This window comes from Malaclemys terrapin, chromosome 4, assembly GCF_027887155.1.
Source record: "Malaclemys terrapin pileata isolate rMalTer1 chromosome 4, rMalTer1.hap1, whole genome shotgun sequence".
Lineage (NCBI taxonomy): Eukaryota > Metazoa > Chordata > Testudines > Emydidae > Malaclemys > Malaclemys terrapin.
This window is the reverse complement of record NC_071508.1, coordinates 121,888,669-121,905,036: the sequence shown is the minus strand read 5'-3', so window position 1 is coordinate 121,905,036 and position 16,368 is coordinate 121,888,669. Positions and strand designations below refer to the sequence as shown.

At 43.2% G+C, this 16,368-nt stretch overlaps 1 protein-coding gene across 1 annotated transcript; it reads right to left on the bottom strand.

Moving 5' to 3' along the window:
• Positions 1-4,125: 4,125 nt before the first annotated feature.
• On the bottom strand, positions 4,126-16,135 carry CALM1 (calmodulin 1). The gene is made up of 6 exons (XM_054025836.1): positions 15,978-16,135; positions 12,018-12,048; positions 10,727-10,870; positions 7,161-7,267; positions 5,527-5,662; positions 4,126-5,252 (listed from the first exon to the last, which is right to left on the bottom strand). The coding sequence occupies exons 1-6, from the start codon at positions 15,978-15,980 to the stop codon at positions 5,224-5,226; spliced, it is 450 nt and encodes a 149-aa protein (XP_053881811.1). The 5' UTR covers positions 15,981-16,135; the 3' UTR covers positions 4,126-5,223.
• Positions 16,136-16,368: the final 233 nt, after the last annotated feature.

Here is a 16,368-nt window from a genome sequence, read left to right as displayed (position 1 = left end):
GGTGCTGCTGCACCCTCAGTACTCCTACTTCCAGTACATATGTATAGATCCAATGACTTCACTGGGCAAAAATTTATGCAGGTCTCCTTGAAGTATCAGTTCCCCAAAGGGGCTTAGGTATTAGAAAATCCCTGGAATAACTTTGTGCTCAACAAAGCCTGAGTTAAGTGCCTAGTCTCCCTGTACAATGCATAAGATGAGATGATGCCTAAGAAAGCAATTCACAAAAGCCAGTATGCTAGGCGGGGAACTGCCTAAACTAGCTAATGGGAGATATTGTTGAGAGTGGTGGGTCCTAAACCACACACCTCTTAGGAAGTTCGGCACCTTACGTCCAGACTGCAGGGAGATGCCTTTCTCTATTATTGTTCCACACCCAGGAACACCTGGCTTGGAGTCAGGTGGCTTTGGCACCTACGTCATTTATTATGGAAAATGCCTCACCTATCTCACTCCACACATGGCAGTGATACCCACCTTCTTTTTGCCCAGTGGTTAGAGTGCTTATCTGGAATGTGGGAGAACCAGGTTCAATTCCCACTTCAACCTGAGGATGAGAAAAGATTTAAGGAGGGATCTCCCCACCCCGCTCAAGAGGGCACTCTAACCACTGAGCTATGGGCTAATCTAACGGAGGACCTACCTCAATGTCTCCAGTTGAAGCTATTCAAATATTGATAAATACTTGTCATTAGGCCAGTAAAAGAGTGAGTAACTGCACCTGCCTAGACAATGAAAGTCCCAAGGTCCGTACCCAGCTCCAATGACTCTTTACTTATGCAAAGTGGAATAGCTTTAACAGGAGACACTGAGACAATCCCACATCAGACTATCCAATAGTTCAGAAATAGAGATAGGATTTGAACAGGTGTCTCCTTTTTCCCCCTGGGGTGGGGAGCAATTGAACCCAGGTTCTCCCACATCCAGGCAAGTGTTCTCACCACTGGGTTAAAAGTTATAAGGTGGTATCATGGGGTCCACTCAGTGCTGGGGCGCCTCCTTCAGGCTGTTCTGGGGATTAGCTCATTCCAGGTCCAACACCTCCTTCTGCTTCTTGCTTAATCTTAAATACAAGTTTTCCTGTATTTACCTTAAACCACTCAGACTTGCAGGGGCAAAAAGTGGCTTTATGTTGTGAGAAGAATTTTCTTTTGTAGGCCTGGTTTACACTAGAAAATTAGGTCAGTTTAACTCCATTCCTCAGGGGTGTGAAAAATCCAGGCGGTGTTAAACCAACCTAAATCCCTGTGTAGATAGTTTTGTTACCTAGACAACAATTTTGTTTTCATATTGCCAGAGGCCTAATTTGTGGCCCATTACATTGTCTGACTCTAAATAGCAGTTTGGACTTTGCTCACTATTTTTAAAACCATAAGCAGAGGAGTGTGAATCACTAATGGGGACTCTGTTTTAATTTTGTAGATTTTAATTGCATAGGAAAATCTAATTTTACAGGATTTTTTTTAAGAGCAGGTTTGGCTCAACTGTATCATTAAAAATGTATTTTGGCTCATAAAAGTTAAATATTAGGCTCAGCATCTTGTACATTTTGACTTATGCTTAAAACTATTTTAGAAATAAATATTTAGAGTTAATCTTTTTAAATTGTGAAGTTGGACATTTAAGTACACACAACCTTAACACATAGCTAACAGAATGTTGGGAATCATTAGGTAAGGGATAGATAAGACAGAAAATATCATATTGCCTCTATATGAATCCAAGGTATGCCCACATCTTGAATACTCTGTGCAAATCTGGTCACCCCATCTCAAAAAAGATATTTTGGAATTGGAAGAGGTACAGAAGCAGGGTAACAAAAATGGTTAGGGGTATGGAACAGCTTCCATATGAGGAGAGATTAATAAGACTGACTTTTCAGCTTGGAAAAGAGATGACTAAGGGGGGCTATAATAAAGGTCTATAAAATCATGACTGATGTGGAGAAAGTAAATAAGGAAGTGTTATTTACTCCTTCTGATAACACAAGAAGGAAGGGTCACCAAATAAAATTAATAGGCAGCAGGTTTAAAACAAACAAAAGTATTTCTTCACAAAATGCACTATCAACCTGTGGAACTCCTTGCCTGAGAATGTTGTGAAGGCTAAGACTGTAATAGGGTTCAAAAAGGAACTTCAAAAAGGAACTAAGTTAGTTCATGGAGAATAGGTCCATCAATGGCTATTACCCAGGATGGTCAGGATTGGTGTCCCTAATCTCTGTTTGTCAGAAGCTGGGAATGAGTGACAGGGGATGGATCACTTGATGATTACCTGTTCTGTTCATTCCCTCTGGGGCACCTGGCACTGGCCACCGTTGGAAGACAGGATACTGGGCTAGATGGACCTTTGGTCTGACCCAGTATGGCCGTTCTTATGCCTGCTTAGTGAAAATTAAGGGTGCATTTTCTGTGGGTCGGTGTAAAAATGCAACACTTAGCAGGAAGTACTGTAAGGAACAACTGCTGAGAAGCAAATGGGTTCTGTGACTAATGACCATCAAAAGGGCCTCTGTTTTTCTCCACAGCTTTTCATAGTTAAAGCAACAATTAGAGATTGTTTAATGATGGATTATTTATAAAAAAAACAACAACAACAACAAAAAAAACAGGCAGTAAGTTTGGCCACCCCACTTTATGCCAGCTTTGAAAAGAGAACAGGCCCTTGGTGAGATGTGTGAAGAGGACACTGACTTTGTTTCTCCAAGATTCCTACCATATAGGACAGCAATGCTAAAATCCAGCTTGCTGTAGAAAGAGGAAATTTATTCTAAGTTGATGTGGCATTGAAGTCTGTCACTCCCAGCCCAGGCAGACACATTTGCACTAGCCAGGCTCAAGCTAGCATACTAAAAATAAGCACAAGTGTTGCAGCTCCAGCAAAGACTCAGGCTACCACCTGAGCTCAGACCTAGCAGGGGTCAGGTGGCCTTGACAGCCCAAGTTACTGCCTAAGCCGCAATATGCGCACTTCTAGTTTTAGTGTGTGAGCTGGAGCCCTGCTAGCACAAGTCTGTCTACCCAGGGTTGGAGGCTTATGCCCAGCTGCAGTGTACACATGCTGTTGCACTCAAACAAGATACAGGGAATGTCAGCATTGCTAAACTTGTTTCTAATCAAGTGAAATACTACTCAGAGCTAAAGTCTCTTTACTAGCAAGCATTTAAGTTAACTCACCTAATGTGTTTAAGAGTACAGCAGAAGAGATGCATTCTTTCATAAAGTACCCCACCCACTCCAAGTTAGTGGTTGGGAGATACTACTCAAGTTCTCAGCCCACAGGGGCTTTACACATTATAAGTGATTGGTACTCTGAAACAGGCACCTGGTTCTACATTTCTGGAAAGGCTGTATTAGCTCAATATAGGGGAAAACGAAGGCTACATACTAACCCATGTCTCTCCCAGGAATGGCATTGTTACCCTACTGTGCCTTGAATTTGTAGTTAACATTTACCAGTCCAGCTATGTACCTGAGGAAACACTAAGTTACAATTAAGGATCCAAGGACTCCATATCCCCCCTCAACACAAAAAACATCCGAAGTGGAGGTAGTCATATTAAAAGCATTCTTTGAGCTCAGACAGAAAGCTCGGTACAGTGCAGATATGGCTGCTGTGCAGTTGTTCACAACGGAGTTGAGGAATAGAGAACGTCACTTTGCAGAACTGAAATGACTAAGAACTGTTGCTACATGCAGAGCAGGGGTAGTGCCAACTTGTTTTTGACATGTGAAATTGATGTGGCAATATCTGAGAAGTCAGCAGTTCCAGCTTCCAAAAAAAGATCGTACTAGTTCCTTTGGCCCCACTTTGCTTACTGGAGTGCACCCAAGTGTTCTTTTGCCCTTTCCCCTCTGTGGAGCTTAAGTCTTGAATTCCTCCCTGTCCACCCAGTTTTGTTTTGGTATTGAGTGTCAGACAGCCTAGACTCCATGGAGCAGTCCAAGCTTTCAAACTAGATTTCAATAAGGTGTATACAAGACAACACCTGCAAGTCGTTCCTATTGCTAGCACTTAGGCTGACAGCACTCCATTTTAGCGAAATGAAGTGTTGTGTCTACACTGATAGTTGTAGAATCAGCATTACGCTAGTTTGACACCAACTAAATTAACATTGTCATGATATGAAAGGCAAGCACAAGTTCATTTATTTATAGCAAAGGTCTTGGGTTACAAGAGGTCAGTCCTTGCCATCTTGAAGAAGAGATATGGGATAAGTTATTGCATACATGTGCATTATAATTTAGCAGCAAGTCATTCATAAAAACATTTCCTTCCTACTGCTTTTTTGGTTTAGTGTCTCAATTTATATACAAGTCAGCTTTACAAAGCATTTACCAACACCTTTAAGTTAATGGTCTTTTATTGGAAAAAAAAGACTAGCATTTACAACTTGGAATGGACAAACTGTAATAGCTTGAACAGCGACGTTGATAGTTGTGCTGAAGTCCACAGGCTACTCTGCCAGCTCCAAGTCATGGTACAGAAGGTTTTAAAAATAGGAGAGAGTCCAAAGATGCTCCCTTGGTGAAGGTTTCTTTTAAAAATTTTGTGAACGGTAACAGCCTGACACCCGTTTCACTATAGTGCAATGCAGACAATGTTAAACCAATATTATAACAGACATGCCACCCATAGTTAAGATCATCTTTTTTTGGAGCACAATGCTACATACAGGAGAACCATTCAACCTTTAGGGCATTTTCCTCTAAATTTTGCATCCTTTGACCATTTTTGCTGCATACCATCCTGAGGTATAAACCAATTTTAAAGTAAACCAGCTATGACAATTTACACTACAAATTGAATTAGAATCCACAGTTGGACAAAATAGTGGATTTTTTTAGTTTTTTTTTTTTTAATTAAATACAAATGTTTGACTGTGCTCAATTGTCAAGCTGCATGCATGAAAAACTGGCCAGCCCAAACAGTGTAATAGTCATTAGCAAATGGAACTTTTGAGGAGTTCACTAAGTGCTTCCTTATTTATTTATTTATTTTTTTAAAAGGTAGTACAGTTATTTATATTGTAAAACTGATGTTTAACTTGATCTTTTGGGGACAGGACCACCAACCATTACATGCAGTTTGTGGACAGAAGGTATTTTGACATTCAGTTTTGCTATACAGAAACAGAATGAATAAATGAACATTTTTTGCAAGAGGTAAGTAAAAGATTCAATTTGATTCTTCTAGAGGGGAAAAAAAGGTGAAAGGAGGTCTTCATTTTGCGGTCATCATCTGTACGAATTCTGAAAAGATAAAAACCACCATGACTTTTTGTATCTTCAAAGTAATTTTAACTTCACACGGAAGTCTCGTAACTGGACTTGGCATAAACCTTCAGTGCATCTAAAATCTAAACAGAGTGCTCTGATCAAGTCTTTTCACTCAATAATATAGACAGTTTAGTGAATTGTTAAGAGTAATTCAAACTCCAAAATTATCAAGTTTATGCAACACCCAGCAAGCTTTACTTAAGTTTATAAGTGATTTCACAAACAGAACAAGAGCATCTTTTTCTACCTTCATAGTTCACTTGTCCATCACCATCGATATCTGCTTCTCTGATCATTTCATCTACTTCTTCATCTGTTAGCTTTTCTCCTAAGTTTGTCATAACATGACGTAGTTCTGCTGCACTGATATAACCATTGCCATCCTGTGAGGAAGATAATTGCATAGGGTTGAAAATGACAATTTAGAAGACTGGAACATAAGCCTAGCTGAGATTGTTCTATATTAAATTCAGGTCTCCAGTAATTGGCTTTGAACTTATTCTCCCAGGTGCCCTGAGGCATCAGTGACCTAGTACCCAGCCTGGAGGCCTGGTGCACTGTACATCTTATCCAACCACAGAGAATGCCTTCTAAAGCATAGAGGATGGAGGCATTACACAAGGAGGACTGCGTGTTCCAGAACAAAAGTGAAGTCTGCTATAATTATTTGGACCAGGTAAGTAGCCTTACCTGATTAGGTCTTTGTATGCCTCAATACACTTCTTTGACTCTTTCACCCAGGTAAGCACACACCTACATTTGAATCATATGTATTAGTTTGGAGTTGTGGTTCTTAGAAGTTCTGAATGCTACCAGACACTTTCTGAAAGTCTCCAGTACCCTGGAGAACAGAATGGTAATTTATCTTTCAATTTGGGTTTCTTTAATTTCAGTATATCAGCCCAGTGTGTTCAATAACTTAATTCCTCCTGCCAACAGAAAGAAAGAGCAGCAAGTTGACCTCTTGCAGCATCACATCCTCAACCAACTGCTGGTTTGCCTAGAGAGGCTTCCTGGGAAATAAGATCTAGAGTACACAAAGCACATTGAGAAATGATCCCAATTCCACCCACAAGCCACAGTACAGAACCTAGAATGGCAGAAGATTTGAAGCTGGCCTTCTCCAGTGTCCACATTACTTGCACTAGTGGAGAAAAACTGTTCTAGTAATGTTCTAGATCTGTTCTGGATTTGGGTAATTATCTAGTTTAATAGCTATGGCCACTTTAAGGCTGTCCTGTTAAGTCTAATGATGTGAAGATATCTGTAAAGATGTTAAGATAGTTATCTTACACAATCAAAGAGGGGGAAAACATGCCCTCTGTCAAGTAGAGGGAAGAGGATGTTCTTGTGCTCATGTCTGTCCTTTGAGAAAAATGGAGAGGCTCTGCTTCTGGTAACAAGCTTCCCATAAGCAGCCTCAAACCCAACAACCTGAACACAGAGGCTATTAAGCTTCACCTCCTCATACATATTACAAGTTGAACAGGTGATCTCAACTTTATGAAAACTTTTCATACAGTGTGCAAAGCCCTCTGCACCTAGGTTCAGGTACTTTGCTTATGTCATGAGACCGGGAGAAGTGGAGACACCTTTGATACTGAAATAGGTAACAAGTCTAATCACTCCAATTTACTGAGAGAAGGCCTACCAGGGATTCCAGCATGAAAGAGCTTGACCCCCGCCCCCCACCCCCCACCATCCTGGGAAAGCAGTTTCAGTAAGCCTACTCTAGAATATCCAAAATAAGTTTTCCTCCTGCTGCTGGTAGAAGGGCTTATACCCACCTTCCAGACAAGCACAGGACAATGCTGGCAGAAAGATGCTCGTCATTAAAAACTGTTCAAAAAGTCTGTCTGCAGCTTTGGATTCTAGCAGTACCTTGTCAAAGACTCGGAATGCCTCACGTATTTCTTCCTCGCTGTCAGTGTCCTTCATTTTTCTGGCCATCATGGTCAAGAACTCAGGGAAATCGATAGTGCCATTGCCTTAAAAAACAGAGAAATTGATCTGTACTTTAGAGTCCCATCATTTCCTTGATACCAAAGCTAGCTTTAGAGTTAGGAAGGGACAAGTCTCATATTACTGATCAAGTATTTAAAAGCTACCTTCCATTTTTATACTAAAACCATAGAGGCTTCCAAGAACTTTGTAAGTTGTAAGCCTCTTCCTCTAAATTGTTAATATAGCATTTTTAGCTCTATAATGCTCAAGCAACCACTAAAAATATGGCAATAATGAGGACTATTGAATGGACTGCTACTTCCCCTCCAGACCTACAACCCAGAATTCATCAGTTCACCATCCTAGGTGATTAAGAGTCTGCTCCTACTGTGCCATGTTAGATGAGGATTGTGTTAGTGAGACTCAGTCTGATACTTTGAGTTGCAGATAGTGTATGCATTTATATTCACTTTCAAGACCAAGAAGTGAATAAGAGTGACAATTGAGCTAAAACCCTAATCTGCTGGGGTAGATTTCATCTGGATCTCCAGAAGAAAAAAAAAAAAAAAGGATTCCAGAGTGGATGTTTAGCAGCATCAATCGATACTAAGACTTTAAACAACGTGAACCAAACAATTAAAGTATTATAATATATGCTTACTTATAATTAGAAACAAGCTTACAATCAATCTTCTGGAAACTGGAGATTAGGGACCCGATTTTGAGAGGTGAAGAGCATCTGGGTAAGCTGCAATTTTTCAGCACCTCTCAAAAATCCAGCCCTAGGTGGCCTAATAAGTATTCCTCTGCCACTGCAGAGTCATCACCCCACCCCATCTTTTCCCATATTACAGGCATCTTTTCCCATTGACAGGAAATCCCTAACACCTCAGAATACTAGGGAATGCTATCAATTAAAGGTAATTGAGAAGGTGTGCAGTAAAGAGCAAACAGACTATGTCCATTTACTGTTAAAAGTGGTTTAATGTGACCAGAAACATGCCTTGTGATGCTGGCAAAACAGGTGCTAGCTCATGCTAAGGTCCCCATGCCTCACTGGAATATTGACAAATGGCTAGCTGGGATCAGTCTGGTTCACATGTGTGTAAGTATTGTTAAAATAGGTATTAGAGTTAAACAAAAGGCAAATTTTTCTAATGCATGCAGCAACTTAAAAGCATTCAATGAAGTCTAATCTATCTTATACCATCTGTATTCCATATTATAAGGCAATATTTGAGCATTTGCATTGTGAGCATCTAACTGCTCAAGTCCCCAGACAGGAGAGAAACATTAACTACTGTGCAATGCAAAAGTGTTTATCATGCCCGAGAAGGAAGGACCATTGATATATTCTACAATAGTTCATCTGGTGTCAAAGAGGACAAGAGACTTTGTTGATTGCTCACTTGCACAACTTTTGTTGATCATGAGGAGCTGCAGGGAGAATTTCTTCCATCAGATAAGTTTGCAGCTCAAAGCACAAGAGGAAAGGGAATAAAAAATCCCTAACAAGGAGGAACTGTATCTCTATGTTGTTTGGACTCTGAGGGACAAGGATTACTAAGCATAAGCAAAAGATCCCCAGTGTTTAGCCTGGGTTAGCTCTTAAGGACATATAGAGCTTGCTTATTACAGCTTTTTATTTTTTGAAATAAAATTGGAACTCATTTATTTGTGTGTGCATGCACGCCTTAACCTTGTAAATAACTCATTTCCTTATTAATAAGTCTTTAGGATAGTTTATTATAGGATTGGCTACAAGCATTGTCTTTAGTGTGAGATCTAAGGTGCAACTGACCTGAGGTAAATGACTGGTCATTTGGGACTGGGAGTAACCTGAATATTGCTGTGATCTTTGGTGTAAAGAACCATCTATCACAAAGGTAAGCTTACCTGGGTGGCCAGGCAGATCGAAGTACCCAAGGCAACTATCTGTGACTACATGTGAAGGCTGTTCTAATGCCTGAGAAGTTTACACTTGGTAACTGTGAAATCTACATATAGAACTCACAACCAATTTGGGGTTTGTGCCCCATTTCCTCACAGTCTGTCCCGATGTTGGTACCCACAGTCTTGTGTCAAGCCATCCTACTGTGGCATATCTATTAGATCAAGGTTTGCACTCATGTTTTATTAGCCTTGTTGCTGTTTTAACAGTTTCCAATCTAGTTTATTTTAAAAAGTTCGATAATTCCTTTAGAGGGCCAATAGTGTGTACACAACTATATTGATTTTGAAGCTTACTTTTAAGTCACAGAAGAAAAGTTACCTATTTTCAATTCTTGGAAGATTCTTAATAGTTGGCACAATCTGTCAATTAATTTGACTGCCACCCCAAAAAGAGATAAAAGCTTGGAATTTACTTTAAAGAAGTGTCCAATGCAGGGGGTTATAGCACATCATCCTACTATACTTAGTAGCACAAGTTACATTTAATAAAAAGGATAGTATATGCTCACTATATTGGAGCCCTGAGATTCAGACTCATTCAATTTTCAGGCTAGATTTCATGACACTTAATAGAAGAATTAGACAAGTCACTAATAATTACACTACAAGAGTATGGCCTCAGCAACCAAAAATAGAGGGCGGTTGCACTTCACAAGTAGTTTTGGTTTTGATTTTGAGTCTCTTCACAAAGGTCAAATAGTCACTTCCTCTTTCAATACACTTTATACCCTTATCAGAGGCACTAAGAATTGGCTATTATACTGTTAATACCATTGTAGTTAAAATTTTCCTCCCATGACAGAGCCAGTATGAAGCACCTTCCCCCTTTGCATATCCATGAATCTGAAGCAAGTTTTGAACACAATTCTGGTGTTACCCTTTCTGGCATCCATTAACCCAAGTCAATCTCTAAGAGGCAGCTTCCCCACTTTTGTGAGAACTTCTTATCAGTCTACTAAACAAAGCCTATCTCCAGGTTTTATTCTTAACTCCTAACCCAGTTTAAGAGAAAAAAGAAAAGTCAGTTTTTACTACATGGCTAATACAATGGATTAAAATATATAAAATAAATATTAAGTAAGCCACCGAGACCAATATGGGATGGGTAACTGAATAGATATGGGAAAGCTACTTGGTACTCCAGTGAACTGTAGTTTGCAGCAATTCAGGAGGTAAAAAAAACAAGTGATGCGGAAGGAAACTGAATCCTGGATAGAAGCAGTGAGTGGGACACAGATGCAGAAGCCCTTATCAGTATTATATTTTGACTCTGACTATCCCATATTTACATATCTACTCGTATAGTTAATGGCAATGACTATGTTCATATTAAACTTAATATGAAATCAAATGGTTGCGTTATGTAGAGAACAGTGTAAAAACAAAACAAAAAAATCCTTATACTGCTTTTGACCAGATTTTAATGGATTCCTGTCAAAAGGAAAGTGGAGGACTTGAGAGGCTGCATTACCCAGCTCAAACCCAAGCTTGTAGGGTGTACACACTCACCATGAGTAAAACACTGCCAACTGCATCTTCCCCACACTTACCATCAGCATCTACCTCGTTGATCATATCCTGTAATTCTGCTTCTGTTGGGTTTTGACCCAATGACCTCATGACAGTCCCAAGCTCTTTTGTTGTGATGGTGCCATCACCATCTTTGTCAAATAGGGAGAAAGCTTCCTTGAACTCTGAAGACAGAAATAGCCCCATCATTAAGTACTATGACCACTACCAAACAGTACCAAAATAATACTTTAGTGACAGAAGACTGATCCCAATGTCCATGCCATAGGATTTAAAAATGCACTTTGTCTGCAGTCTGTACTAGAAGACTAGTGTTTTAATACTTTAGACTTGTATTTTCTGACAAATGTATCATATGTGCAAGCCACTGCCCTCTAACCATACTCCCTAGCCTGTATGTTACATCAGGCTGTGCAAGTTTTGGATAAGCATAGGCTACCCTGTTTACGAGTTACCCAGTTGGGCCAAGTCCATTTCTCATCAATAGCAGTTATTTGTGGGGGAGTGAGTAATGAAGAACCCAGTGTTTCAAATAGTTAGTGGACAATACTCTGAGCAAAGATTAGAGAAACAAGGGAGTTAGCCAAACATGCCTGACAGAGAGAACTTTGTCATTTATCAGTTATTTTTGAATTACTAAAACGATAATAGTGAGCAACCAATAAATTAAATAGGCTCCCAAAAGTTTAGACCCAATGTTTTACCCTCTTAACCATTTCCTCTAATTTAGAAAGGCAGTGTTAGATTAGAGATGATTTAAGAGAAAACAATTTTCCTTACATATGTTGCCACCACAAGAGAGAACTCAAAGTTTTAAAGATTCTGTTGATTTGGCTTGTGAAAGCAAATGGTGGCAAGTAAAGTGGGGTGCGCATGGGTCAGTTTCACTTTCAATCTCAGGAAAGAGTCTACTGTTGCAATGTTTGGACTTTGGAAGTGATTATTTAGCTCTGTTTTGAATTAACTGGATTTTTAATATTTCTATAAGATTTAAAAAGTCACACCAGACCTAGGTGCTGGGACTCAATTATCCAAAGAAGCATTCCTTCAGCTTCTTTAAACACAAATTTCTCAAATGAAATAAGAGGGAAGAGCAATTATGTGCCAGAACTTTTAGAGATTTAATGCAGATTGCCTATATTGCTTGTCGACTGATATTCAAGCTCAGGAGAGAATATGCAGCAGTGTTTTAGAGATAGGTTTCAACATTCAAAGGAGATGTTGGCTCTCTTTTGGCTCACCAATTCTTTCTTCTCTTTTGGCTCACCTAGTTTCCTTTGGCTCACCAATTTTCTTAATTGGGATACTTACCAGCAATCTGTTCTTCAGTCAGCTGATCAGCCTACATGAAGAGTAGAAAGTTATTTTAGACAACTGTTTTCCTATAGCTCTGTCAAGCCATGAGATGCAATACAGACTTTGTAAGGAAGTTTACATTTATACAGCACCTTTCAACCCCAGAAATCCAAGAGTACTCAATACACAGAAGAATGATTTCACCCACCAATGGGGTGCAGCAACATCTAAGACTCAGTGTAATAGCTAATGCTGCAAAGAGACACTACACATTCTAGGACTAGTTAAGAATTCCATAGCCAGATCAAGTTTATGGAGAAATCCAATATGGCCAAGTTTAAGGCACAAAGCAGAAATCCCCTAGTGATTCAACATGACCCAAGTGTTTCCTGGAGATAATCCATCACAATATTGACCTAGCACAGTTTTTTAGCTTGTGATAGGATAGTACCATGATTGCAAGATCTGGACTTCCGCCATGTTCTTAGAATTACACGCTTTTCTGTCAACATCTCATTTGTTATGCCATTTAGCTAAAGTAACAGCTCCATTAGGTAGGAATGTTACCATGCAATGAAAGGTCTTCATTAAGCTACAATTTGTTAGGTTCATGCCATTTACGATACTTAAATACCGTGTTGTGAGACCACCAATACATCTGAAATCAGCAGATAACTGCATTTGTGTTTTGTTGGGCCCACAACGGAACCAAACACATTCCTTTAACACAAGACATTTTATCTTTAGCTTTTTTTGGGGGGGGGGAGGGGGGGGAGGATTAAAAAAAACCCTAAACACTTTGAAGCTTTCTCCATCCCACAGGTTCAGAGAACAATATATAACAGGTTTTAAAAGGGAACTAGATAAGTTCATGGAGGATAGGTCCATCAATGGCTATTAGCCAGGATGGACAGGGATGGTGTCCTAGCCTCAGATGGCCAGAAGCTGGGAATGGGCAACAGGGGATGGATCACATGGTGATTACCTGTTCTGTTCATTACCACCTAGCATTGGCCGCTGTTGGAAGACAGGATACTGGGCTAGATGGACCCTTGGTCTGAACCAGCATGGCCGTTCTTATGTTCTAACAACTGTGAAGACCTGTATTATCTTCCTTTAGAGAAAGGAAAAAACCCACTTAATTGGTTTCAGAATTTTTAGAAGATGGTGTGGTACCAGGTTAATCATATTTGGTTTCCTAGCACCTTGTGCTTTTAACGCTATTGTTTTAATAAAATCATTTTTACACCAAATTCAGAAACAAAGCTACAACAAAGTTTAACTGATCAGTTAGGAAGGATACCAAGATGCTCATAATGTCTCCTGGGAAACAGCAATAATTTTAAGTCAGGAGCAGTTAGCTACAGTAAAGTAGCTCTTCTTATGAAGAAATTGTATCAAATGCTAGTGTGAAATAAGCTGTGTATTTGTTACACTCTTTATTGGTCTCTGGACGATAGGGTTGAAAGGTTGTTGTATGCATTAAACATATATGCACAAACACACACACACAAAGCACTTCCATCTGTAGTTAGACTACTTTTATGGATATATTACAAAAGGATAGTGATTGAAGAAATTATTTCTACTGAATTATTTAATTGGAGCCTCATATGGACAAAGCTGTAGTTTGTGTGTGTTTAAGAATATTAAAACATAACTGTAAAGGGTTTGTGGGCCAGAGCCCACTTTGTATTACTCCCACCCTCCTCATTACAGTCCCAGTAAAGAGAGTCTCTTTTAAGTGAAACGGAAAAAAGTCATTTACATAGCATGACATATCAGAGCAATGCTCTGCAGAACAGGAAATAGAGCCACACCTCAGTAGAGAGAAACTCAGATCCACAGCACCAGTTTGAAGCCCCTCCAATTTGAAACTGACAATATTCTGGTCTTCAAGCAGCATTTATGTTTATTTTTAAAAAAGCTGACCTTGCATGGCATCCAGTTCACCCTCCTAAGCAACAGGCACAAACACGGTCTGATCACCCTAGTTACCAGGGCAAAGGTACCTAACACCAGAGAAATCACCCCACCCAGCCAAGTCATAAAATCCTGTCCCAGTGACCTCAGCCTTCCCCCAACAGGAAGGGGGAAGTGGAGGGGGTGTGGTGGGGAACACCCAGCATGGTCCACAATCACATTTGGCAATCTGCACCCCAACTTTCACCGCTCCTATGGGAAGCCAAAGCTGAAGGGAGGGGAGAATCTCTCAACCCACTGTTATTAAGAGTCCAGGGTAGCAGTCCAGCAACCCAATGTTCAGAGCAGACTGACCAGAGGCAGACCCCACAGCCTAGTCTATGCACAAGTGATGCACTTTTAAAGTGAACATGGATAGCGCAGATGTTAAAAATCCAGGTCTGTGTGAAAGAAAACCCAAGTAAGGTGGTGACCACCTCTTCTAGAGCCAACAGGCACCTCTCCCCACCAAGCCCGGGATCAGCAGCCACCAACTGCTGCAATGTCCCCTCCCCAAGCAGAAGCAGCTGCTGCTCTCGCTATTGTCCACATCCCCTCTTCATCCTTTCGTTAGGAGCGTGATTCAGCTGCGGAATCTCTCTGCCAGCTCCAGACGCCTGCCCATCCTCTTCAGCTCCCAGTTCCCCCTGAAACTCCTCATTCAGGGAGCCAAGCAGCTACTCCTCAGGAGCCACCCGTTCCCATGCGCATCCAGAGTCCTGTCTCCAGTGAGGAAGCCAGGCCCCTTCCGGAAAGATAAAGGCTCCAGTGTTGTAGCTGCTGCTCTCCTCCCACTAACCCCAGGCAGAAACTGGAAAGTTTCTAATGGAAACGACGCACACTGCGGCCCTGTCTCACCCTCCTGGGGCCGGCGAGGAAGAGGAGGAGACATGATGTAATGCAGCCTGCGAAGGATTTTGGCGTTACTGCGTTTAAGGATTGGGGGGTAAGAGCGCAGCAGCCGCAGAGCCCTGGCCTCCCCCACCCCAGTCACCCTGCGCAGTGCAGCTGGTGCTGAAACTGGGATTGTCATCCTCATCCCCAGTGCCCCCCGCCCCGCCCAGCTCCCGGCCCCGCGGGAGTCCTATTCCCAACCCGAGCGGGGAGGGGAGCAGGGAGCCTCGGGGATGCCATCGCCCACCCCAATCATGGAGGGATGGGGGCCAAGCCCCGCTGGTTCCTGTCCCCCGCCCTGCTAAGAAGGAGGGCACCCACGTCCGGCACCCACCCCTTCCCATCCAGGGGCGCTGGGCAGAGCCCTAGAGCAGCCGCTGCAGCCGGCGGCACAGGGCGCCCCGCATCTCCTGCCCCAGCGGCGGCTCAGCCATTCTTCTCCCCCCGCAACGCAGCGCAGACCGCCCGCTCCGGGCTCGGGGGCAGCATCCCAGCCAGCCCGCAAGGGCGCCCAGCGGGACCGGTTCCAGGCCTTGGCAAGGGGAAGGAGCGGGCATTGCCAGCAGCCACGGGAGCGACAGCTTCCTAGCCAGCCCCGTCCCTCAGCCCCCAGCCCATCGCCGCCCCGCTGGAGAGGCGAGCTCCCAGCCCAGCGAGCAGCCCGGGCGCGGAGAGCGAGTGGCAGCAGGTCCCATCGCTGTGCGATGCAAGGGACAGCGGCCACGCGGCGCAGGGAAAGAGCCGGGGGGAGGGGGGTCTGCGGGCTTCAGCCCGGCTGCCCAGTCTCGCCTCACACGGGGGGAGGGGGCGAGGAGATCGGCACCCCCCGCCGCTCACTCACCCCGCCGCTCGGGCCCGGGAGGAGGAAGAGGGGCTGCAGCCACTGAGCCAGCCTAACTCCCACCCGATTCCCCACCGCGGGTCGCAAGCAGAGGGAGACGGGCTCCAAACCCAACGCCACGCGGCTGACCCAGCCCCTCGCAACGGCAAGGAAGCTCAGCAGCAGCTCGTTACAAGCCAGCCATCTCCACTGCGATGGCAAATCCAGATGCGTCCGGGCCCCCCGGCCAGGCCAGCTCCAAAGTCAGCCCCACCAGCCGCTGCACGCCAGCTACCTACCATTGCGTGGGGGTGGTTGGGTTGGGTTAGGCTGCTGCTGCTACACGGGCTGCTCAAGCAAAGGAGCAGGAGCTGCTGCGGCTGCTACCTCCTCCGAGCGGCTCCCCCCTGACAAATGCTGTAGGTGTGAGCTTGCACCTCCCTGCTATATATGTAGGGCTGTATCCCTCCGCCGGAGCAGCGTCTCTCTCTCCTCCCAGCCTCTGCCTGTGTGAGAGTGACTGCAGCGGGCAGCCCTGCCCCCATGCTCAGCCCCTCCCCGTCAGGCTCACTCCCCTCTGCCAGCCCAGCTGGCAAGCGGGGCAGGCTTTCCCTCTCCGCAGCAGGCGCCGTGCAGGGACAGCAGTGCACGCTGCCTGCCAGGGGTGCAGCACACGCTTACCAGCGGTTA